The sequence below is a fragment of the Protopterus annectens genome, chromosome 4.part0 (assembly GCF_019279795.1).
Source record: "Protopterus annectens isolate FY-2018-M chromosome 4.part0, PAN1.0, whole genome shotgun sequence".
Classification (NCBI taxonomy): domain Eukaryota; kingdom Metazoa; phylum Chordata; order Ceratodontiformes; family Protopteridae; genus Protopterus; species Protopterus annectens.
The window spans coordinates 1,468,115,880-1,468,141,135 of NC_056733.1; the positions used below are offsets into that span (position 1 = coordinate 1,468,115,880).

The 25,256-nt window shown below is 42.0% G+C and overlaps 1 protein-coding gene across 1 annotated transcript in view; it reads left to right on the top strand.

The window, feature by feature from the left end:
* The window catches only part of FAM193B (family with sequence similarity 193 member B), a 1,359,441-nt gene that overhangs the window by 1,291,811 nt on the left and 42,374 nt on the right, over positions 1 to 25,256 (top strand). Inside the window, exon 8 of the mRNA XM_044069313.1 lies at positions 7,581 to 7,656. Within this exon, the coding sequence (XP_043925248.1) occupies positions 7,581 to 7,656 (76 nt within the window). The remainder of the gene's footprint in view (positions 1 to 7,580; positions 7,657 to 25,256) is intronic.

Below are 25,256 nucleotides of genomic sequence, written 5' to 3' on the forward strand. Positions count from 1 at the left end.
GTCTCTACCCCAGCACGTGGTGCTGCTAGGCCTCCTGCAGCCATGTCTATAAAGGCCTTTGCCAGGGCTAAAGCAGCCAAAACTGCTAAGTCTGTGCCTGTTAAGCCCCCTCTCACAGGCCCAGTTCCAGTTCCCAAATGCTTACTCTGGCAGAGGATCTCATCTCTTTAATAAGGGGATCCCAATCTCACCCAGACAGGGCCTCTCAACCTCCAGAAAAGAGACCTAGAGCAGAGCCCCTGAGCCAGTGTCCTCAGATGACTCTTCTGATGATTCAGACAATACAGACCATCCAGAGGCTCCTTTTTCTACTTATGAAGATTCCGATGCTGAAGAATCTATTCCTTCTGCCTCTCCACCAGAGGAATTTTCCTTTGGGGAAACCTTACATGCCATGAGAGAGCAATTCCAATGGCAGGGACAAGATTTCTCAGATTCAAGAAAAGGCTTAGGACCTTTCTACACTTACACAACATAGGCCCTTAGCTATACCTCCAGTTCTTCCTGTTGTGGATGATGCATTTAATGATGTTTGCACTGCTCCTGATACTTTACCTCCAGCCCCTGCCAAGCCCGATAGGTTTTACAGGGTACCGGACACTCATCACCACCTATACAAGGCTCCCTTTGCAGATCCTGAGACTATCTCCCAGGGGCCTAAGGCAGTAGCTTCAACCTCAGCGAAAAACCCTCTCCCTTCTGAAAGGGAATCCAGGTCCTTAGAGAGATGGGGTAAAAAAGTATACACCTCTGCTACTCTCTCAGCTAGAGCTTTGAACTGTCAGTTTCATATGATCCAATACCAAGAGTTTATGCTTGATCAGTTAACTAAGAAACTGTCCTCTGATGATTCCTTAGATAAGAAATATGTTTTAGAAATGGTGAATAACATTCAGCAGGTTAGTAACCATTCTTTAAAATGTGGCTATGATGCACTGGAGGCTTCATTTAGATCAGCCATGACTGGCACAGTTATAAGAAGGCATGCATGGTTGAAAGAACAGGTCTTGCCGGATCATGTTAAAGCAAAACTATTAGATGCTCCTATGGATAAGGTCAGTCTAATTTGGTTCTCCTGCCCAGCAAGTAATGAAGAAAATGGAAGAGAAGGCAAAATCTGTACAAACAGTTAAAGATTTCTTACAGGTTCAGCCCCCAAGGTTTAGCAGGAACTGGCCTTCCAAAAATTGGTCCGTTCCAGACTCCTCTAAATCTCAGAGAGGAAGGAATAGACGTTCCAGAGGCAGAAATCAATCCAGAGGAGGTGCCTACAGAGGACGCCAGTGGCAAGGCAATAACCAACGAGGCACAGACACAACCACTGCCACTACAGCAAGACAAACACAGTGACTTGGCTCTGACACCGCCTTCCAGGGAACAAATAGAAGCACCCTTAGGCGGAAAGTTAGCCTTATTTTCAAAAAATTGGCACTATATCACAAGAGACAAGTGGATTTTGCAAACTATAGACCAAGGCTACAGGTTTCATTTCCACACCTTACCAGTAAAAAGAGGAATGCCAAACCTACCACCAAATCAAAAAACAGAAGCTCTAAAACAGATAGCTCAATTAAAGATGAGAGCTGTGGAAAGGGTGCCACCTACAGAACAGGGCAAAGGATTTTATTCCAGACTCTTCCTAGTACCAAGAAAAGAGAAAAGTTGGAGACCTATTCTCGACCTGTCCGCTCTAAACACATTCATCATTGTTCCAAAATTCAAAATGCTGACCCTACAGCAACTTCTTCCCATGCTGGGCAAGGAGTATTGGCTGGTAACTCTAGATCTCAAGGAGGCATACCTGCACGTCCCCATATGACCAAATTGCAGAAGATACCTCAGATTTCTTGCAGGATCAGAGCATTATCAATTCTCAGCATTGCCCTTTGGCTTATCTGCTGCGCCCAGAGTATTCACAAAATGCCTGGCATCAGTAATCGCTCATTGCAGGCTACAGGGAATCCAAATTTATCCATACCTGGACGACTGCCTGATACAAGCGGACAACAAAAGCAAGCTGACACAAGACTTACAAAGAGTCATTTGCTTACTACAAGCCCTGGGATACACAGTCAATTTAAAAAAGTCAAGACTGATACCATCCCAAACAAGAACATTCTTGGGTGCAGAATTGGACACAGTAAAACAGATGGCATTCCTAACTGCAGAAAAGCAAGAACATCTCCCTCTTTACTTCTTGGCATTAACAAAGCAGAACAAACTAACAGCAAGGAAAGTACTGCAGGCCTTGGGCTTCATGGCATCATGCATAATCCTGGTCCCCCATGCCAGACTGCATATGAGAAAGCTACAATGGTACCTAAAGAATTTATGGTCTCAACACAGGCACAGCTTAGAAACCGAAATACCACTAATCCCATGCCTGAAACAAGAGTTCCTATGGTGGGCTCAAGCATGCCAGTCAAACCCAGGTTTGCCCTTCCACAACATTCAAGCAAGCCAAACCATCACAACGGACGCCTCAGACCTAGGTTGGGGGGCCCACATGCTGGACAAATGCATTCAAGGATTATGGACTCCAGATCAGCTGCACCTGCACATAAATCAAAAAGAAATGCTGGCAGTAAAACTAGCAATCCAGAATTTCAGACCATTCCTCAGAAGGCCAATTAATGATAAGGACAGACAACACCACAGTCATGTGGTACATCAACAAACAGGGAGGCACTCATTCATACCCCCCTATGTCGAATGGCTCTGGACCTATGGAACATGGCTCTGAGCTACAACATTCAGTTACAGGCAATATTTGTACCGGGAAAAGAAAACATCCTAGCAGACATGTTAAGCAGAACTACCTCGGATGCTCACGAATGGATGCTACACCCGGACATCTTCAAGGCCATCACAAAAAAATGGGGAATGCCACAAATAGACCTATTCGAATCCCCACTCAATCACCAGATCAAGAAATTCTGCACAAGGACATACCACCCACTGGCTTGGAAGGTGGACTCTCTATCCTTCAGTTGGAAAGACCTGACAGCATATGCATTTCCACCTCTTCCTTTGATACACAAGGTACTACTGAAAATCAGAGAGGAACGTCCAAGGATAATTCTGATAGCTCCAAATTGGCCAAGACAACATTGGTATCCATTGCTGAGGAGCATGTCTCGGGGAGGAACGTGGACACTACCCCTGATCCCTTTGATGTTAACTCAGAGCGACTACAACATCATGCATCCAAACCTGAAAACTCTACAACTGACTGCCTGGAACATTACATAAGAGCAACTAACCCAGATTTATCCCAAAGGGTTAAAGACATTATCCTTGAGGCCCGCAGACCTTCAACAAGAAGGAACTATGCAGGAAAATGGAAAAGGTTTGTCATTTGGAGTTCTGAAAGAGGAAAAGATGTGTCAAAGATAGATATTGCCAACATCCTGGAGTATTTGGCAGAGCTTCTCCATACAGGCCCTGTCCTATTCCTCCATCAAGATACATGCATCAGCTATTTCTGCAGAATACAGCTTCGATCCCCCTGTCTTCTCACACCCTCTACTCAGGCAGTTCCTCAGAGGAATCAAGAATGTAAAACCTCCTAGGAAACCACCATTACCAGCATGGGACTTGAACTTTGTGCTAGAAAAATTGACACTCCCTCCATTCGAACCAGCAGCAACAGCAGACCTTCAACACCTATCTTGGAAAACTGCTTTCCTACTGGCAATTACTTCAGCAAGGAGGGTTTCGGAACTACAGGCCTTAATGGCAGTACAACCCTTCCTAATCTTCCATCAAGATAGAGTGTCCATGAGAACTAATCCTACATTTATGCCTAAGGTGGTATCCAGAGTGTCTCTAAACCAGGCAATCCACCTACCTACCTTCTTTCCCAATCCACAGAACAGGGGGGAAAGACTGCTGCATACCTTGGATGTACATAGACAGTTGCGCTACTACCTGGACAGAACCAAGGGCAATAGAAAAACTGACCAGCTTCTAGTAGCTTATGCAACAGGAAGGGAAGGAAAAGCAATTTCCAAACAGACAATCTCCAAGTGGATAGGAAATTGCATAAGATTGTTACTCCTACCATGGAAAGCAAATTACACAGAACATAAAGCCTCATTCTACAAGGGCTACAGCCACTACCACAGCTTTCTTACGAGGAGTGGCTACCAAGGACATTATTGAGGCGGCTACTTGGACCTCCGTGCATACATTTGCCAAGCATTATAACTTACCTCTATACTCTAGATCCCGAGCAGGCTTTGCCACTGCTGTTTTGCAAGGGATCCTAACTACACCATAATTCTTCTTCCTCCTCCCCTAGTTTGGCTATGGTATTCTACCCATTTGTTAGGACTGCAGATGCATCCTTGAAGGACATAGTACAGTTTTGTACCTACCATAAATGTAGATGTCCGAACAGGATAGCATCTGCAGTCAGGATTACCCACCCTCCTTCCCCTCTGTGGTACTCCTATGGTATTTACCCTCCTAATAGCTAGCTGGGGGGGATCTCTTATGGTGTATTTGTTTGTATATATGTACATACATGCTTATTTTTGTGTTTGCCTTCTACTTTTTTGGAAACATTGGCATTTATCCAAAATTTAGCTTTCCAAGAGGGCAACTGGCATCTGGGGCAAGAAACACTGAGGAAAATGGCGTCGACTGATGCCTTTATACCCGAAGACCAGCAGAGATGACGTCGGGTGAAGTGCGACACCAGCCGAGGCCAGACCCAGACTTTGGAATCCGGCCGACTGAAGGGCTGCCTGACGACAGGACAACCCATTTGTTAGGACTGCAGATGCTATCCTGTTCGGACATCTACATTTATGGAGGTACAAAACTGTACTTTTTCTCTCCTGCTAAACCTGGTTGGAGAGAAAACACTGGTGCTGTCACAGCATGTGGACCTTCTGTCTCAAGGTAAAGGGGGTCTATCATGCACACCCAACATGAAGACTTTGACAGGGTGGATGATATAGTGCTCATCCCTTCCAGGCACATTTTCTGAAAATGGTTATACACATACTGTAGGAGGCCAGCACCACCAAATCATGCATTGCCAAGTGGTAGAGGTTCTACTACTGGTACAAGAACAGAGGACAGCAGCCCAGTCAGGAACAGTTGTCTGTTTCTGCATTACCCGTCAGACCTTTTTCTAAGCAAGCTCACCTTAAGTGCATCTATCAAGTAGCATACCTCAGCCTTATCTGCCTCTCTGGCACTAAATCCTCCTGTTTATTCTCAGCTGCATATGACACAATTACTCAAAGCTGTCATTCATTTAAGACTGTCCAGTAAAGAATTGAGACCTAAACTTTGTGCTATTAAAAAAAAAACTGCAACCATTTGAACCAAGCAGCCTTTGGCCCCATCAAGATGTTGATATAGAAGACTGCCTTTCTGGTAGCACTGCCCTGAACTAGACACATTTTATTTTCACGTTTTAATGTACAGCAAGCCTTTTTTGGTCTTCTTTCATCACTGTATGTACTGACACCCAAAGCAGTGGCTGAACTTTCCCTCAGGCAATCACATCTACCTATCTGCACCATAGAGAACAAGTTTGCATTTTAGTCAAGACCCACTCTACTTTGGGATACAGCTGCCACCACTGCTTTCCTAAGAGGGATTTCCACACAAGCAGTTATGAAAACAAATAATTTCTTTGTTCAAACCTTTCCCAAGCATTACAACCTGGGAACTGTGTCCTGGCCTGCATTTGCTTCACTCCACCATTCTGCATGGGCTAGAGTCCTCTGGTCCCTGCTATAAGACTGTCGCAGAACATACTATAGCTCTGGGAGGTATTCCAAAAGTCAGTACTGCAGCTGTGAGCTACAGAGAACATAGTACAGGTGTGTTAGGAACTTAACCATAACTGTAGATGTTCAAGTGTATTCACTGTTGCATTACTACATTCCTCCTTCCAGACTTCTTTCCCTTAACCTTTGCCTAGGGTGGTGTGGTACCTTATCCGTCTTTCTCCACCCCCTATTAGATCCTTCTCCAGATGCTCTGTTCTAGTCCCTGGCACAGGTCTGGGCTGGATCTGGGCAGGACGTGCTCTGGACCTTGGGAATGTGTAAAAAGAGAAAAAAAAACAGAACTCAGCAGACAAAGAAACTATATAAAATAATGTTGGCAAAGACACGTCCAAAAATTTAGATTTATTCATAAAGTTAAGTACTTTCATTCTTAAATTAACTTCCTTGGAGGTAATATAGCAGCTGCTTCCATTTCAACAAAATTCAGATGAGTCACACCACGGCAATATCTTCTGAACAAAGTTCATATGAATTAAATATTTATTCTGTAAAAGAGTATGTTTGCAGTCTAGAGCAATAAAGACCTAACAGTGGTGCCAGCTTGACATCAGAAGAGGGATGGAGTTCAGTAGGACATGATGAAGGTGAGAGCTTTGGTACTTAGGCCAGCCTCTAGCAACTGTAGTCAGGAAATTCCAAGACTCAGTATTGCAACACTGGAGATACTTGAACATCCCGCAATTATGGTAAATTCCTAACACAACTGAACTCTCCACTTTCTTGTGCCCAGTGAGGGGTGATATAGGCTTCAGCTCCCTTGTGATCCTGAATTTGGATTAAGTGGATAATTGGGGAATGAATGATTGAATAATGACTTCTTTGTATTCTGCCATTGATGTACTGGCAAAGTATTTTCTGATTTCACATTACATGTTTATTAAAATGTTTTGCGCTTTATCCATTGTTCTCTGCCAGATAACTTAATTTCTCTGTTTTGCAAATCACATTTCTCCATATTGTAGAAATGTAAATTCCTGCAGAAGTTTTTTTTTCATTGGCTCTTCTCTGGAATAGCCTGCTCAGAATGAGTGCAAGTAAAGCAGTGCTCATCATATTTCATTCATTATGACTTCATTTGATATTTTGTTCACTTGAGTGACATTATGTAGTAGAACTGCCTTCTTTGTTTATCTGTATGAGATCTGTTATAACAGGATGGTAGAGCTTGCTTAGCTGGATCTGAAGTGCTTGTACACATACATGCATTTTCTTATGTTTTTTTTCAGAATATTTCAAATCATAAAGAAAAATATTCCTTGTTAAGCCACATAGTGTAACTGTGGCATGTTCGGTATAGCGAATAATAGTATCTATATATGCACAGAAAAATAAAATACAGTTGATGTTTGCCTGCATCATGGACTGATGTTGACAGTTTGGGTTAGTCTGCTGTGTTAGAGATTCCATCCTTAATGACTACCTGTATTTTTCCTTTCATCGTTTCACAGTGCTACCTTTTACAATGGACTACATTTATAATATCGAGCAGGCAGCTCTTATGGAGCATGGCTGACCACCTTCAGTGAGTTCCCCTTACTAACTGGGGATATCTGTAGGCATCGTGACATCCTTCTGTTAAGAGTCTTTGAGACTTTTTCTTTTTAGGGTAATTACCCCCTGAATAAAAGAAAAAAAATTTAAGGTCAAAGTAAGTATTTTGTGGCAATGTGTTGTGCATATATTCTTTCTTGCATACCCTGTTTCTGTTGTGTCCTGAGAAGTTTAATGGAGTGATGTTAATGTGATCTGTGTGGTTTCTTTTTGCAGATGATGTATTTCTTCCAAAAGATCTGGATGCTGTAGAAATGGATGAAACTGATCGCGAAGTTGAATATTTCAAGAAGTAAGGGCACTATTTGGATATTTCTGAACTGCAAAGCGGATACTTTTACATGGTTAAGTCAGTACGAATGTTTTTTTCTGTCGTTTCTCATTGTGCTGGAGTACAGTGTATGAATAGGGCAACACAGGCTGCATAAAGGAGTTTAATTTTTTTAAACATTTTATTAATTTTAAATCAAACAAATTTAACAGTATGGTTAATACTTGTACTAGTGCTAAGCAGCATGCCACTGTAAAATAGTTCAAGTATAAGAACAAGTCTTTTCAGCATTTTACTAGTTATTTTACAGTGAGTTGATTTCCAGAATAACCCTCATGTGTACAAATATAAACTTAAGCATTTTCTACAGATTGGGATAAAACTTGAAAAAATGTTGACGTCTTTATTTTTGTTAACAAAACTCATTGTGCTTCTTCTGTTTTACTGTTTTATCTACCAAGTTTAATTACAGAAAATTTCACAAGACCAGTTAGAAACAGTGGCGGCTGGTGACTTCAAATCAAAGGGGGCTGCAGGAGACAGCTGAATGGGTGGGGTCAATGGGAATGGGTGTGGCCAACTAGAAAGGGGAGGAGCTATGCTCAAACCCACAAAAACTAACTGTAATTAAATATGCTGCCCTGGGTGTCAAATCGTCATCATGAGAGTCCAATCAAGATAAAATGAAGTGTAGAAGAATAAAAATATTTCAATGCATTGGCTGCATGCCAGCTTACTTAATATCTAGATGGAAACAAAAAGGTTGTGAGGCATGAAAAAATAAATAACTTTTTAAATACATTACTGGAATGCCAGTCAAAATCAATCGCAAGAAAAACAAGCAGCACTCAACTCAAACCACTTCTCCTTGCACTGCAGTTCTAATCATGATTTATATTCAGCTTTATTAAAGTACCAAGTAACATGCTGAAAGTAGAAATCTCTGTGATGCCTCCACTTGTAAAAATGTTTCTTATCCAAAAATGACCTGCTGCCTGACAACTATCTACTTGTTTCATGGGGAAAACATGATCAAAGTAAAAAATGAAAAGCAAACAAGAAACAAGCTCAAGATACATTGCTTAAAGGATTACTGTACAGGTTATGGACCACACCTGATTGGCATTCTGTTTAGTTTACGGGTAAAGCCTGCAGAGATGACTGGAAGTCTCCAACAAGTGTAATGAGCTTCTTAAAATAATGTAATCCTGTCCTTTATTACAAATACCCAAGGCTTATACATTATCTAGTTAAGTATTCTCTGCATGGCAACAACAGAAAGGCTTTCAATGTTGGCAATTCTTTAACAATATGCTTATTAAAGCTTACTTGCATCTTACAATCTCAGACAAGCTTACCTGATGGTCATTAAAGCATTGCTACTTAACAGAGCAACAGGCACTTTGAGTAATAAGCATAAATCAACAGTACAAAAATATGACAGAAACCAGACCATTCTGCAAAATCAAGGACAGATGAAAAGCCACTGTAGTACTTGTGTCTACCTTGGGGGGGGGGGGGGGGATACTGTGCACATTTACACTGCATAAATATTCCTTGCCTTGCTTGGACACATCCAGAGTCACTACATGGGGGAGTGGGATGCAACAAGTATGTCACAATTTGAAATGTCTCTGGCTGACTGTGATGGCCCTGACACATTTGTCATACCTCTTAACCTCAGAGCAAGAAATCTGGACAAAGCCATACATAGAAGTGGGACAAAGGCCCAAAAATAAGGACAATTTTTAAATATTGCTCTTATAAACTTAGAAAGATAATAGAATAGGTCTTGCATTAGTATGAATTTTCTGAAGGGTATGAAATCTGAAACTCAAATGTCTGTCATTATTTTCTAACGTCAGTCTTTAAAGATTTGTCACTAATTTGCCAAAAAAAAATCACAATTATATGAAAAATGGACCAAAAATGTGATGCAAAAATAGAAAATAGCCACACAATACAGCTGGGAACCTGTCAAAGAAGGGACACTTTAATATTAGTACTGCTAACTTGAGCAGCTGACAAAAGAATCTGCATGCATTTCTGAAATAAAAGTAATCTATAACTCTGATTATTGCAGTTATTTCTTAATTGTAAACCCTCCATGTTTTCTTCCAAAATTGCTATTTTGCGGAGGGATTATTAGGGGGAAGAGCAACATTTTGAGCCAAAAATCGGGGACAGTTGAGAGGTTTGGCTATGCCTAATCATAAAGCACAAAGCTTTCTCATTGCCCAGGAAGAAGGTATATTAATCCTTCTCAAACAACCCAGGAATCCTTTGCCTCCTCCCAGTTCACTGAACCATTTTGGCAGGAAATGTGTGATTTGTCATAAAGCATATTCCACCAATCAAAAGACAGGTTACATACAAGTGAATAAGAGAAGTAAAATAGATACAGAAAACTGTGTAATGCACACTTATTTACATACAGGCCACTAAAATACAGCAACACTTTTATTGTTGAGTCTTTGAAGGGGGATTCATTATTGCTAAGACTGCATGCATAACCAAAGTCTGTGAAGACAATGATGAACTATATTAGTGAAGTAAAAAAACAAAGATAAATGTAGCACAACCCACAAACGTAATCATAGAGCTTTCAAGTTTGGGGACGGAAGAGTTGTAGGATGTACAAACAGTAACTATTGTGGCAAAAATGGGTCTGACAAAATGTTTCTCTTACATATTGGCCAATTTTTCATTAAGAGATCTTTGAAAGTTGTGACTGTGCTAAATGTAAAAATGAAAAAGACATATTTGAACACCCAATCAGACCTGAATTAACAACTGTGGAATGTTAGTGCATTAACATCCGTGATGAAGAAAATCAGGACAGTTCAACTGAAAGTAAGATTCAGATAGTCAATGACGACATGACAAATGCAGTTAAACAAAAATCAGTTCTAGATCTTTGTAGGCAATTTGAACATGCCTCTGTTGACTAGCTGCAAAAGTAGCCAGTTAGCACAGGCAATATAGATGCTGAAAGTGTAAGTCTTACACAGATTGTGACCAGTTGTAAAACATGCATGCAAACAATACTGCAGGACTTAGAGTAGAACAGCTGTGACACTGCTGCTGGCCACAACATACACAGAACTTTTAGCATGGCCTTACATGAATTAGAGCTGATAGTGTCTTCACATAACTGATCATTCATTTCAGTGCATTAAGAATTGTGGTCACCTAAAACTATTTAAAAATTGAAGTGTATTCACTGATGAATAGCTGTTTGAAGGTTACTGAAATGGTTATATAGTAAAAGTGGAAGCAGTATTGAAGAGATGTGAGATCTGGTAAAGAGTGTTAACACTGAAACTAAGACAACACCAGACTACAAACTGTGTGGAGTAATGGACTCAGAAAGACGTAACCAAATGTTCATATAATTTTTGTAAATGATATAACAAAACAGAACATATAACTGAGAAACTGTCCTAAACTTTGTTCTTATGTTGAAGAACTACATGTGTAATATACATGGCTGCAGCTCGCATCAGCTGGTATGTGGAAAAAATCCAAATCTCCAATCAGTATTTATTGATAAACTACCTGAGGTGCTGTGGCAACTGTTTGGGCAGCACAGTTAATCTCTGCGTTCTGTGCTGCAGGCTGATCCTTTAGACAAGCAGAATCTGCAGACAGGATTTGCAGAGCCTTACATAAATAGACCAACACAATCACAGATGAGACACAGCAGTGCACACACTCATATATACACAGAAAGATATAAGGTATGTAGTGAACTAGTAAGAGTGTAAATAGTGAAAGGGTCCTGGATTGTCATTGGACAAGATGGCATGGTGAATTTTTTTGAAACGGTGTTGTATGTGTGCATATACACCTTCTGAGACTCAGGAAAGTGAGCACACAACAAAGTGATGGAGATTTGCTTGGAGGGAAGTACGCCACAAAAGTCACCACTGACGAGGCAGTTATTCTAATCAAAGGTGAGGTAACAGACACTGAGAGTGAAGCGCAGATAATTTACAGTGATACAGTGAACTGCTGAAGAAGCAAAATATCTGCAGTATCTCTCTACACTGAATCACAATTAATGAAGTCAGAGCAGACTGTCAAACAGAAAGTGGCAGCTCCCACAAAACAGAAATCATTGGATACATAGCAAAAGGCAAAATGTAAATAGAAAACTAGCATAATGTGTGGTACATAGAAGCAGAGGAAATTGCAGAGCATGTAACATTAAAAGCTAAAGGTTAAAATCTCTGTAATGATCCAAAGGGCTGTGGACAATCCAGCCCAGATGCAGATGAAGATGTCTGTTTTCAGGATACAAAATAAAATGGATGAAGTAAACAATCTGGGACAAAAGTGTATTTCCACAATGTAGTTATGTACTCTAAAAGAGGTACCTACGTAAATTGTGCCAGGGGTAATGTAGTGGCATAAGGGTTTCAAGGAAATGGATATTTGGAGCATTCTAAATTCTTATTCTCTTGTTCCATAGAGTCAGTGGAATTGCTGTTGAGTGTTTTTTAAAATGGTGTAATTGGCACTCTATGGTTAAGTCATTTTATTAAAGACAACATAGTCATTTCATAAAATTTTCATTCAGCTTCCACAAAAAACAAAAAAGAACGAATCCATACATTGGTAGAACACATTGCTTTACTGACACAATAAGGTCAAAGGCACTGTGATTATTACTGGCGGAACAGTTAAAAAAGTGAATACATCTATCTTCTTTTAAGCAGATTGAGTTACTTGTTTTCCATGTTGATGGGATTAAACTTTGGGTAGCTGGGTTAAAAAAGATCTTGCAACAACAGTGATTCTCCACTTAAAAGATGATAGATTGGAGGAGAAGAGTGAGGGGAGCATGATAGTTTTTGCTTAATAGTTATGGAGCTTTGTTCTTTTTGTAATTCCACACACACACACACACACACACACACACTACCTGTAGCTTCTGTCTCGGCCATAATCCCCTGCAGCTTCTCGGTTGCCCTCCTAGCCCGCGCATACACTCCAGCTTCTCGGTCACGATCCCCTGCAGCTTCCCGGTCGTCCTCCATGCACCTCCTAGCCCACGCATACACTCCAGCTTCTCCGTCACGATCCCCTGCAGCTTCTCGGTCGTCCTCCATGCATCTCCTAGCCCGCGCATACACTCTAGCTTCTCGGTCTGGCGTCTCTCTGATACCTGTAGCTTCTCGGCCCTCGCATACACTCCCGCGAGATGTGAGGAGGCTGGAGCCTCCTGCTATTGGCCCAGACTGCAAGCGATGCAGTCTGGTGACCGTCTGGTTTGTGCGGTCGTCACCGCACAGCTGTCTGGGTTGGAAGGGAGGAGTTTACTCCCTTCCCTATCCGGACTGTCTAACTGAGCAGTCTGGAGCTCAGGAATGCCTAAGCATACGTGCTTGGTCTTCTGGTCGGCCACGAACTTAGCACGCATGCGTGCAGTCCGAGATTTTTTTTTTTTATTATTATTATTTTCAAATTGTTTTATATTTTTATTTTTTCTACAGGGACTGCGGGACTTTATTTCACAGGTGGGCGAGCTGCAGTCCCGCAGTCCTATAGCATGAGCAGTCCCTGGTTAGAAAGGGTTTTAATGATGCTCCACTTTAAGAAGGAAAGATTTTTTTTTAAGACTGCAATCCCCAAAACAGACTTCATTTGATATTTTTGATTTGTTACCTGCAATTATGTTTAGTCTGAAGGAAAGTGAAGGAACAATTGAGAATCCAAGGACTGCAAGCTTAAGAGAAGTAATGTATAGATTATAACTGATCATGAACAGGGTTTATGTAAATTTAACAAATTGCTGATATTTATATACAGTACTCAAATTTTGCTTTAGGAAACTCTTCCCGTTCTCCTGCATTAGTTTTTCTGACCAGTTACAAGAAGCATGTACAACAGAAGGTTTAGCATTGGTAATTGTATTATTGTAGAAAGTTGAAAATAGATGTTTGTTGAAAGCTTAAATTACAATTTCAGCCCTTTAAAATCAATATTTATGGGAACCAGTTTTCAAGTTGTAATGCAGCTTGTTTATTGCATTGAGAGAGAATTTCTCATTTCATGTTTACATTTTAATTCACTTGTTGAGTCTGCCTTCCAATTAATAACAAAATCTTTAATGGTTCTCTGACTAAATATCTTAAATCTTAATGGTAATATTTGGGCTATTAAGCATTGATTGACAGACCTGTGTAGGGATTTTGACATTGTTTATTGTAAGAGTGAAGGCTCATTGTAGCTTTCTGTACAAGTTATCTTTGCTCTCCAGTACTAAATCCTTTTACTGATTAAATCAGAAGATAACAGTTTAATAAGCTAGTTTACAAAATAGTAAATCCTAAAGTTTGGTATTTGTAATCCTTCCTTCACGCTGGCATCTTGGCAGCATGTGAAAGATTATTATTTGCTATTATGTTATACAAAGGCTGAAGTAATGCAGTTAATTTGTTTAAAAATGCCTGTAATTCTTGAATAGTATCATTTATGAAGTAGAATATTTTGTAAAAAAATTTTCGATTGACATCCTGGTAATAAATTAACCATTTCAAGGGTTATGGATAAGTTGATGTTCATCGTGTTTCACTGTTGCAGTCATTACAGTTGGGTTATCCTGCTGGCAGGATACCCGCAGTTGGCCCGAATTCCAAAATCTAGGTCCGGCGTCTGTTGCTGTCACCTCCTCCCTGACGTCAGTGCGCCAAGGGTATAAAAGATGCAGCCGACGCCATTTTCTTCAGTCTTTCTTGCCGCGTGGTGCCCGAAGCAAAAGCAGTTCGCAAGTGCCGGTCGGCCGACTCCTGAGATTTTCAAATTCGAATTTCAGATCCGAAGTCTTCATTAAAGCTAAGGACCCCATTGGGGAAACTTTTTTCTTGCTCCAGACCGATGTCAGAAAAAGTTAATTGTATTTCTTGTGGGAAGCAAATACCTCATAAGGATTTTCATTCTTACTGTATTCCTTGAAATAGGCCTTGACCACAACGTTGCTAGTTGTCGGTTTTGTGCTAGATTTAACCAACGCACTATTAAGCGTCGGTACGATTTTGCATTTCATTACTTTGGCAGAAGATTCAATTATATAATGCCGTCGGAACAGCCGACTACCAAAGTTTATAAAAAACGCAAAGAAAAAGGAAAGGACAGGCATCCGAGGTCCAAAATCGACGAGGCTTCCGCCAAGCCAGTTGCCAGTTCTCAGTGAGGTGCTTTCGCAGCCCCTGACGCCTGCTACCTCAGAGCCACAGGCTGCTTCCAACTCCTACGTGGAGCTGTCTAGGCCGCTGGAAACTCAAGGTATTGGACACTCTGAAGCTGTTCCCTGATAGCCTAGTATCAACCTATGAACCTATCTGCCCTAGGGCATTTATAAGCCTAGCCAGAGTGTGTTTGGCTTTCGCCACCCTTTTAGATTAGTTGACTGTGCCTCTGTATAGTAGGTCACAGAAGATGGCCCTTTTGAGGTTAGTTTACTGTGCCTATGTCTAGTAGGGACACAGAAGAGATCCCAGGGGTTAACCTACGATCTTCCATCCACTCGTCAAGATTTCTCTTGAAGTTGGTCATTGAGGGACTCTGCCTAACATGGATTGGGATTTTGTTCCAGAGTGAGGGGAGCCTCTGGGATATGAATCTGTCCCTCCAGCATGTCCTATTTATTTCTGTGCTGAGATTCAAGTCCCTGGAGCGTGTAGATCTAAGGGATTTGGATTTCCGGAGGTGGAGCATGTCCATTAATTCTGGGTTGGACATGGCTTTATACGTCAGGCACAGATTGCCTCTGAGTGGGCGGTAAGCAACTGAGTAGAGCTGGAGTTTCTTTAGCCTAACTGCGTAGGGCATCTGTTTGAGTCCCTTGATCCTCTTGGTGAGGTACTTTTGGGGTCTTTCCAGTTGCTGCAGGTGTCGGGTAAGGTACATCCCAAATGGGGCATTGTATTCAATTATGGGCCTGATGAGTGATGAGTAGAGGGCACAATGACCTCTCTTGATCTAGATGTGAACCCTTTCGTGATAAGGTGGGCTATATAGAAGGTCTTTCTAACCACTTTGGCAACGTGATTGTCAAAGGAGAGATTGCTATCTACTTGGGTCCCCAAATCCCTAATTACTTCTTCCGTACTTAATGGATTACCACCTATGTGGTAATTTGTGGGCACTTTGTTTTTCCCAAAGGGGATGACTATGCACTTTTTGGCATTTAGCTTTAGGCCATGGCTCTGGCACCAGTTATCCGTCTCTGTGAGACCCTTTTGGAGGATGCTTGTGTCAGTCGGCGAGTCGATTATGGCACCCAGTTTGCAGTCATCTGCGAACTTGGTCAGCCATAGTCCTCCCATGTTAGCCTGTACCTCAGAGAAATATATACCGAACAAGAGAGGTCCCAGGACTGAGCCTTGTGGGACGCCACTTGTAACTGGTTTAGAGTCTGACATGGCATCTGCAATTCTGACCATGTGGGTTCTATCCCTGAGCCAGTTTGCAACCCATCTTGTGACATAGGGGTTGATATTTAAGCTGGTGAGCTTATTTATGATGCCTGAGTGGGGTATTGTGTCGAAGGCTTTTGCGAGGTCCAGGTAGGCTGTGTGGACTACCTTCCCTTCATCTATGGCCTTGGTGACTGTTTCAAAGAAGTCGACCAGGTTCAAGAGGCAAGATCTGCCCTTAACAAAGCCGAATTGGGTAGGATCCAGTGTTTGGAGGTTCCCAATGTCTTTGTTTGAGTTTCACGATGATACGCTCCATAGCTTTGCAGACCAGGCTAGTCAGGCTTATAGGGCGATAGTTTCCGGGGTCTGTTGTGGCACCACCTTTGTGGAGTGTGACCACTGTTGCTGTACGCCATTCCATGGGGTGCATATCCTGTAGTAAGGCTGAGATTGAACAGTGACTTTATGTGAGGGTTCAGTTCTTCTTGGAGTTCGTGCAAGACACAGCTCGGGACACCGTCCGGTCCCATTGATGCTGTGTTTTTTGCTTTGGAGAGGGCAGCTCTCACCTGTGCATCTGTGATGTCAGGGAGGCTACACTCTGTTGGGATAGGCATTTGCTCTTTTGGGGGGGAAGGGGGGGGAGTTTGCACTGAACCTGTCTGCCAGGATGTTGGCAATGTCTGTGGGTTCAGTGTATTTTTTGTCATTTTGAACCAACTCAGAGCATATCTGGGAGTTGCCACCTAGGTTCCTGACATAACTAAAGAAGGCCTTGTGATTATCTTTAGCATCTTGTGCAATTTTTCTTTCGAAGCTGGCCTAATTTTATGAGGGATCGCAGTTTCTTGCTAGCACTGATCAGAGATGCCTTCCCTTTTTGGGATTTTGCTCTATCATGTAGTAGCTTCCTCCTTCTGTTGTATAGCTTATTTATGGCTGGGGTCCACCAGACAGGTCTCCTGCCTTTTGAGGAATGAGTCTTGGTTTTATTTGGGATAGCACGATCCATGCATTCCTGTAGGTGTCCATAGAAAGCGTTTGTAAAGGATTCTGCGGTTTGGGCCATATTTTCCACTGGCCCGGGGGCTTTGAAGGATTCCACCTCGGTTTTGAGAAGTGTGAAGTTTGCTTTTGAGAAGTTCTTCACCGTGGGTGGGGATGGGATATGGATGTCCAGTGAGATTAATTTATGGTCAGATCTTACCAGTGAGGGGTATACCTCTGGTATGGAACATAGAATCCCCATGTTGGTGATGATCAGGTCAAATATGTTTTCCCCTCTTGTAGGAGTGGTGACCAGTTGTTCCATAGCATTTGAGTTTATAAATTCTAGGAACCGTTGGGCGAGGGTGTTGGGGCTTGAGTAGTGCTCCCAGTCTATGTTTGGGTAGTTGAAGTCACCCAATATAATGGTGTTTGGAGAGACCTTCATATTCTCCAGTGTTCTCAGGAAAGCCGAGTGGGGTTCCTGAGTTTGGGAGGGTGGTCTGTAGCAGGCTACAAACTGAAAGGCAGTTTTGCCCACTGTTAGTTGCACATGGATGGTCTCCGATGCTTCATGCAGTGCCACTAACCTGGAGGTGTGGGTATCTTTGATGAATATGGATACTCCCCCTTCTTTTGTGGTTCGGTCCGAGTTTTGGGGCCGAAAAGCGTGGTATGAGGTATAACCTGGTAGCGCTGGGGTGCTCTCGGGAGCCTTGAACCAGGTTTCTGTTACTGCACAGATATCGATATTCTCCATACTGAGGAGAGCCTCAAGTGCGTGCATCTTGAGGTTTAGACTTCTGGCGTTGAGCAGCATTACCCTTAGTTTCTTTTTCTTTGTGTTGTCTATGGAGGTAGGTTTGTCTTTTGAGCCTTGCCTAAAAAAGGCACTATGGGGGTGGCAAGAGCCTTAGCCAGTATTTGAAAGCCCAGGGGTGACAGGTGCAAGCCGTCCCTAGCGAAGCAACGTGGCTTGTTGAGCATGTCATCCCAGGCTGACAGACACTGGATCCCCTTTGAATGACACCAATACTTTAGCCAATTGTTAAAATTGATCATTTTGTCTTTATACTGTGGCATCATTCTTGGTGAGGGTAAGATGCTACTCAAGGTCAGTGTCATACTGGCCTGGGCTACATGATCAGAGAGCTCCTCTATGTCTCTCTTCATGTAGTCCAAGGAGGTACGTCTCGGGTCATTCACACCAGCATGGACAATGATGGAGTCATATTTGTACTTGCTTTGGAGTGACCTGAGTGCTTGTGTTATGTGGCGGATCCTGGCACTTGACAGGCAGCTTACAGTGACCTTCTCCTTATTCAGCCTGGTGAGTGGGACGTCTGTGTGTCTGACAATAGTCACCTATTACAAGTGTATTAGATGTGTTGTTTAGCCTTAAGGGCTGTGACTGTGTGGCACACTGACTTTGTGAACTATGTGATACGTGGGTATTGTTGTGGGGTAGCGGTTGCTTGGATGTCTGCTTTGGTGGTCTCTGCTGCTTGGGCAGATTTTTATTTAGAGCCTCCGAGTATGTTTTTGTTTGTTTACGTGTTTGATTTTCTGTTGCGATAGGTCTATGTGAGACTGGATTTGTGGTGTGTGTGGTTACCTTCTCCTCCTAACTGACTGCACCAGTATTGGGTTGAGAGAGCTCAGCCTCCAGTTTTGCTATATAGTTGCATCTCTTACGTATATTTGAGCTTGTTGGGAGGAGGAGAGGGTGGTCTGTGTACATAAGGCAGTTGTAACATTGCCTCAAAATTCCCATATTCACCAGCTGGACTGGAGAGTAAACCCGAAACTGACTTTTGGACATACCAGAATAGTATAAGGAACTACTTTTTGACTGATCAAAAAGGACCAACAAGGAGCCAAGTACTTAAAGGGAGTATAAGAGGGTGTAGTGTTTTATTTTATTAGTGCTTACTTATAAGATTACTTATACGAGCAACTGCAGGGCTTTAGAATGAAAATAGAGTGCTTACTTTGAGATTTAGAACAGTTCTAAGGGAAAAAGTGAAGAGCAAACTTTGTGGAGCCGGGAATAGTTTAAACCAGTTTGAGGCGCTGCCCGATGCTGCGTTATGCGCAAAATCGTGCAAAACCGCACAAATGCGGTTTCTAAAGCAGGGAAACTGAAAGAGATAGGAATTGACCCAGAGCGGCCAATAAGCTACTAGTTTCAGGGCTGAGACCACTCCTCTAGGGACAGATAGGCTGCTCAAAGCTCCCCAGTCTCACTGGTGAGCAGAGAAGCTTCCTCCTATCCAAGTAAGGATATGGGCAACACAGGAAACTATACCACAGTCCGGAATTAGGCAAAACCTGAAATCTGGACTAATCTAGTTCAGCAAAGGCGGGAAAAGAGAATTTTTTTTTTTTCTTTTTCAGGAAACAGCAGAAAACACTGTAAATGCTATAAACAGGCTAGCACACTTTAGTGTGTAGCCTAAAACAGTTATACAATACAAAAACAACTTAAATTGATATAAAACAAGTGCAAAAACTGTAAAACGCAGAAGACAAATGCAATTTAAACTTTTTAAAGCACAGATCAGTTAGAAATTCACTTTTTAGGCGGGAAAAGGTAGTCGGAGCAAAAAAACAGAGAAAAAAATACTTAAATCTGGAAAAGTCTCTCTTTGTTGCTTGTATCACTCTGCAGGACACCACAAGGAGCTGTGCAGAGTTGTATACTGGTGCAAAACCATGCAAATGTGGGTTTTAAAGCAGGGAAACTGAAAGAGATAGGAATTGACCCAAAACTGCCAATAAGCTACTAGTTTCAGGGCTGAGACCACTCCTCCAGGGACAGATAGACTGCTCAAAGCTCCCCACTCTCACTGGTGAACAGAGAAGCTTCCTCCTATCCAAGTAAGGATATGGGCAACACAGGAAACTGTACCACAGCAAAACCTGAAATCTGGACTAATCTAGTTCAGCAAAGGCGGGAAAAGAGAATCCCCCCCCCCCTCTCAGGAAACAGCAGAAAAACACACAGAAAACACTGTAAATGCTATAAACAGGCTAGTGCACTTTGGTGTGTAGCCTACAACAGTTGCACAGTATAAAAATGACTTAAATTGATATAAAACAAGTGCAAAAACTGTAAAAAGCAGAAGGCAAATGCAATTTAAACTTTTTAAAGCACAGATCAGTTAGAAATTTGCTTTTTAGGTGAGAAAAGGCAGTCCGAGCAAAAAAAACAGAGAAAAAATACTTAAATCTGGAAAAGTCTCTCTTGGGTCTCTCTGTTGCCTGTATCACTCTGCAGAACACTAGGAGCTGTGCGGAGTTGTATACAATAACAAACTTTTTAAATCACAGATTCGCTAAAAAAAAAAAAAAAAAATGGCATTTTAGGCGGAATTAGTTAAGACAGCAAGAAAAGCAGAAAAGTGATACTTAATCACTCCAAAGTCACTCTTTTGTCTCTCTGCTGCTGTAGACTGTGCAGAACACCTGGAAGGCATTTGCTGAGCGGAATACAAGCGTAAAAACTGTGCAAATGAGGTTTTTATAGCAGGGAAGTGAAAGAGAGAGAAATTAGCCCAAAATGGCCAATAAACTACTAACTTCTGGGCTGAAACCACTTCTCCAGGGACAGATAGGCTGCACAAAGCTCCCCTGTCTCACAGGTGAACAGAGAAACTTCCTTCTATCCAAGTAAGGTAATGGCAACACAGAAACTTGTAACACAGACCCGGATTCAGCAATAACCTGAAAACTGGACTATACTAGTTCAGAAAGGTGGGAAACAAGTATATATATTTTTTTTCAGAAAATAGAGCAGATACAATCAAAATTAGCCCAAAAAGGCCAATAAACTATTAACTTCTGGGCTGAAACCACTCCTCCAGGGACAGATAGCTTGCTCAAAGCTCCCCTCTCTCACAGTTGAACAGAGAAACTTCCTTCTATCCAAGTAAGGTATGGCAACACAGAAACTTGTAACACAACCCCGGATTCAGCAATGACATGAAAACTGGACTATACTAGTTCAGAAAGGCGAGAACAAGTATACATATATATATATATATATATATATATATATATATATTTTTTTTTTTTTTTCCAGAAAATAGTGCAGATACAATCAAAACAACACTTTACCCAATTAACCAGTTAAAAAGCTTAAAACTGAGCCCTGTTCCAGCAGTCTTCAATCAGACAAGTTCTAACTGCACAATCCTACCACTAGGGTACAGAGAAACCTTCTCCAAAAAAGACGGCCTGGGTCAGTGCACAAGTTATACAAACAAAGCTAGATCCAGCCGGCCTGAATCTAGTCTATGCTACAGCAAACAAGGCGTACCGATTTCAGAAAGAAACAGTTCAGGTAAGCATGCGCAATAAGCCTTTAACCAGAAATTCCCAGCTCAGAAGGGCAGAATCTAACCTCTCCTCCCACAAGAGTGCAGACCACAAACCTTCCTAATGTAAAATAACTGGCCTGAAGCCCAAGTCCTTAACCTAGAACTAATACACTTTTAGAATAACAGACACTGAGCCTTCAATCAGCAGTTCCCAACTTAGAAGGATGTACACTACCTGTTCTGCCACAACAGTGCAGACCACAAACCTTCTTAATGTAAAACAACTGGTTTTAAGCCCAAGTGCTTAAACCAAGGGCCTTAGAATAACAGTTACAATTTAATCGGGCTACTAACAAGCAGTAATAAAGGCAGCAGAATAAATTTAATTGAGTACTTTTAAAAGAGGCAAAAGCAAAATAAGGTAATAAAATAGGAAGAAACACAAATACAGTAAGTCAGATGAAGTGCAATTTTTTTTTTTTTTTTTTTTTTTTGAGATGGAGGAAACAGAGCAGATTAAGATACTATAGGGGAATGCCCTTCCCAAGTGCTCTCTCTCTCTACACCGCAGAGGAGATGGGACTGGTAAGAGTATCCAAAATCAAAATATGATCTCACTGTACTCAGTTGAGTGAGCGAATGAGATGGGTCTAGGAGGAGTGTGCAATAAGAGATTTACAGCAGGGGTGGGCACTTCCAAAGCCACCAAGATTAACACCACAACAAGAAACAGGGAGAGGGGGGGGGACTAACTGCAGAGATTCAGAGACACAATATTTACTGAATCCAAGACACACAATATTTACTCACTCAAATCTTAAATAAGTGCAGAAAATATACTTAAATCAGCTTGTGTCCAGTTGATATATGCAGACAAGTCCCAGTAGCCAGCGACTCGATTTAAAATGATTACTAGAAATGTAACCAACACAGATTTTAATGCTAGCAGAAACCCCCAAGCTAATTAACACTAACAAAGGAATTTCAAAGCAGTCTAACAACTTTCAGTGAGCTCAGATGGCTAACTGCAGAGATTCAGAGACACAATATTTACTGAATCCAAGCCACACAATATTTACGCACTCAATCTTAAATAAGTGCAGAAAATATACTTCAGCTTGTGTCCAGTGGATATATGCAGACACGTCTCAGTAGCCAGCAACTCTATTTAAAATCATTACTAGAAATGTAACCAACACAGATTTTAATGCTAGCAGAAACCCCCAAGCTAATTAGCACTAACAAAGGAATTTCAAAGCAGTCTAACAACTTTCACTGAGCTCAGATGGCTAACTGCAGAGATTCAGAGACACAATATGTACTGAATCCAAGACGCACAATATTTACTCACTCAAATCTTAAATAAGTGCAGAAAATAATCTTAAATCAGATGGGTCCGGAGCCGCTGAGCAGACATCGGCTTCTGAGGGTGTTTTCAGGCCTACACAGTTACATGTGAAACCTACTTCAATTCCAAAGACAAAGACTAAAGCCGCTCTAAAGACAAATAAACAAGTGCAGCATTCTCCTGGACAGGCCTCCATGCCTAAAAACAGATGCTTAAAATGGCCAAAGACCTAATTTACTTTGATCAGGGGTTCCCATCCCCCTCCTGATAAGAGGCCTAGGCAAGAGATAGAATATGAATCTTCAGATCAAGTTTCCATTTCCTCTGATTCCTCTGATGAACAGGAATATTCTCTTCCTCCCTATGAGGATTCTGATGCTGAAGAATCTATACATTCAGCCTGTCCTCCTGAGGATTATTCTTTTGGGGAGACACTGCATACTATGAGGGAGCATTTCCACTGGGAGAGCCAGGATTACTCAGAATCCAAGAAAAGGCTCAGAGATTTCCTTTTATTACCTCGGCACAGGCCCCTTACTATCCCTCCTGTTTTAGACATTGTAGATGATGTATTCTCAGAGTCCGGTTTGTCTCCAAACTCTTTACCTCCAGCTCCTGTTAAGCCAGACAGATACTACAGGGTTCCTGATTCACATAAATGTCTTTATAAAAACCCTGCTGCTGACCCAGAAACTATCTCTCAGGATCCCAAAGGGGTCAAGACTTCCACTGCAAAAAAAACCTATCCCCTCTGATAGGGATTCTAGGGCCCTGGTCAGATGGGGGAAAAAGATTTATACTTCTGCTACCTTGGCTGTAAGAGCTTTAAATTGCCAGTTTCATATGCTTAAATGTCAGCAATATCTTATGTCACTGCTTAAACAGAAAATGTTGACAAATTCAGAATGTGCAGAAAACAAGGAAATGCAGGATTTATTGCATGCAGCTGAACAAGTGGGAAAGCATACTTTGCAATGTGGTTTTGATTCTCTAGAAGCCTCCTGCTGGGCCGCTGTTACAGGTTCGGTCATTAGGAGGCATGCTTGGTTAAAAGAACAGAATCTGCCTGATCATGTTAAAGCAAAACTATTAGATGCTCCATTACAGCATGATACTTTGTTTGGTGTTAAAGCAGAAGAGGTGTTGAAGAAAATCTATGCAAACAGTCAAGGATTTCTTGCAGGTACAGCCTCCCAGATTTAGCAGGAACTGGCCTACAAAGAATTGGTCCTTTCCAGTGTCAGACAGGCCACAAAGAGGCAGATACAGACACCCCAGAGGCAGATCACAACCCCAGGGCTCATACAGGCCTAAACAATGGGGTGCTTCTACCTCCAAAAGCGGAGAGGAAAAATCACAGCCATACAGGAAACGGTCTCAATAACTTTCCTCTGCCAACACCAAGCACTTATCTTCTGGCAGCCCCTTTGGGGGGAAACTAGCATTTTTTTCACAAAATTGGCACGTGATTACCCAGGACAAATGGGTCTTAAATATCGTATCACAAGGCTACAAGTTCCACTTTCACACCCTGCCAAGGCCAAAAGGTATGCCAGACCTGCCACACAACCTGGGCAGAGGCACAAAAACAAGTTTTATCGCTCATTGCCATGAGAACCATTCAGCTAGTACCACAGCAAGAGCAGGGACTAGGATTCTACTCAAGGCTATTCTTGGTGCCCAGAAAGGGCAAAGCCTGGAGACCAATACTGGACCTGTCTGTCCTAAACTCATTCCTGGATATTCCAAAATTCAAAATGTTAACTCTGCAGCAGCTTCTGCCCATGCTGGGCAAGAAGGCTTGGCTAGTGACTTTAGACCTAAAAGAGGTATACCTGCATGTACCAATCAGACAGAAGATACCTCAGATTTATAGCTGGCTCAGTGCACTACCAGTTCTCTGCACTGCCCTTTGGCTTATCTACTGCGCCCAGGCACCAGTGATTTCTTTTTGCAGATAAAGAGGAATCCAAATATATACTTACTTGGACGACTGCCTTATTCAAGCAGAGAACAAGGACATCCTACTACAACATCTGGATTTTGGAAAAAGATTACTAACAGGTCTAGGGTACACAGTAAATGAAAAGAAATCAAAACTCGTACCCTCTCAAGAGATGGGTGCAAGCTTAAATACAACTGCCCAGGTGGCTTATCTCATGCCAGACAAACACAGACAACTGACGACTTATTTCAAAATATTGGCAACAAAGACCCAGTTATCTGCAAGAAAAATTCTGCAGGCTTTGGGCTTCATGGCATCCTGCTTTCTCCTAATTCCATATGCAAGACTGCATATGAGGAAACTTCAGTGGTATCTAAAAAGTGTTTGGACTCAACATTGCCACAGCCTGGAAACAATAATTACCCTTATTCCCTGCCTGCAACAGGAGTTTCGATGGTGGGCAAAAGCCTGTCACCACAACACAGGACAGCCATTCACCTTACCCACAGCCAAGCAGACATTGACAACAGATGCATCAGATTATGCCTGGGGGGGGGCCCATATGGCAGGAAGATATATTCAGGGCACATGGT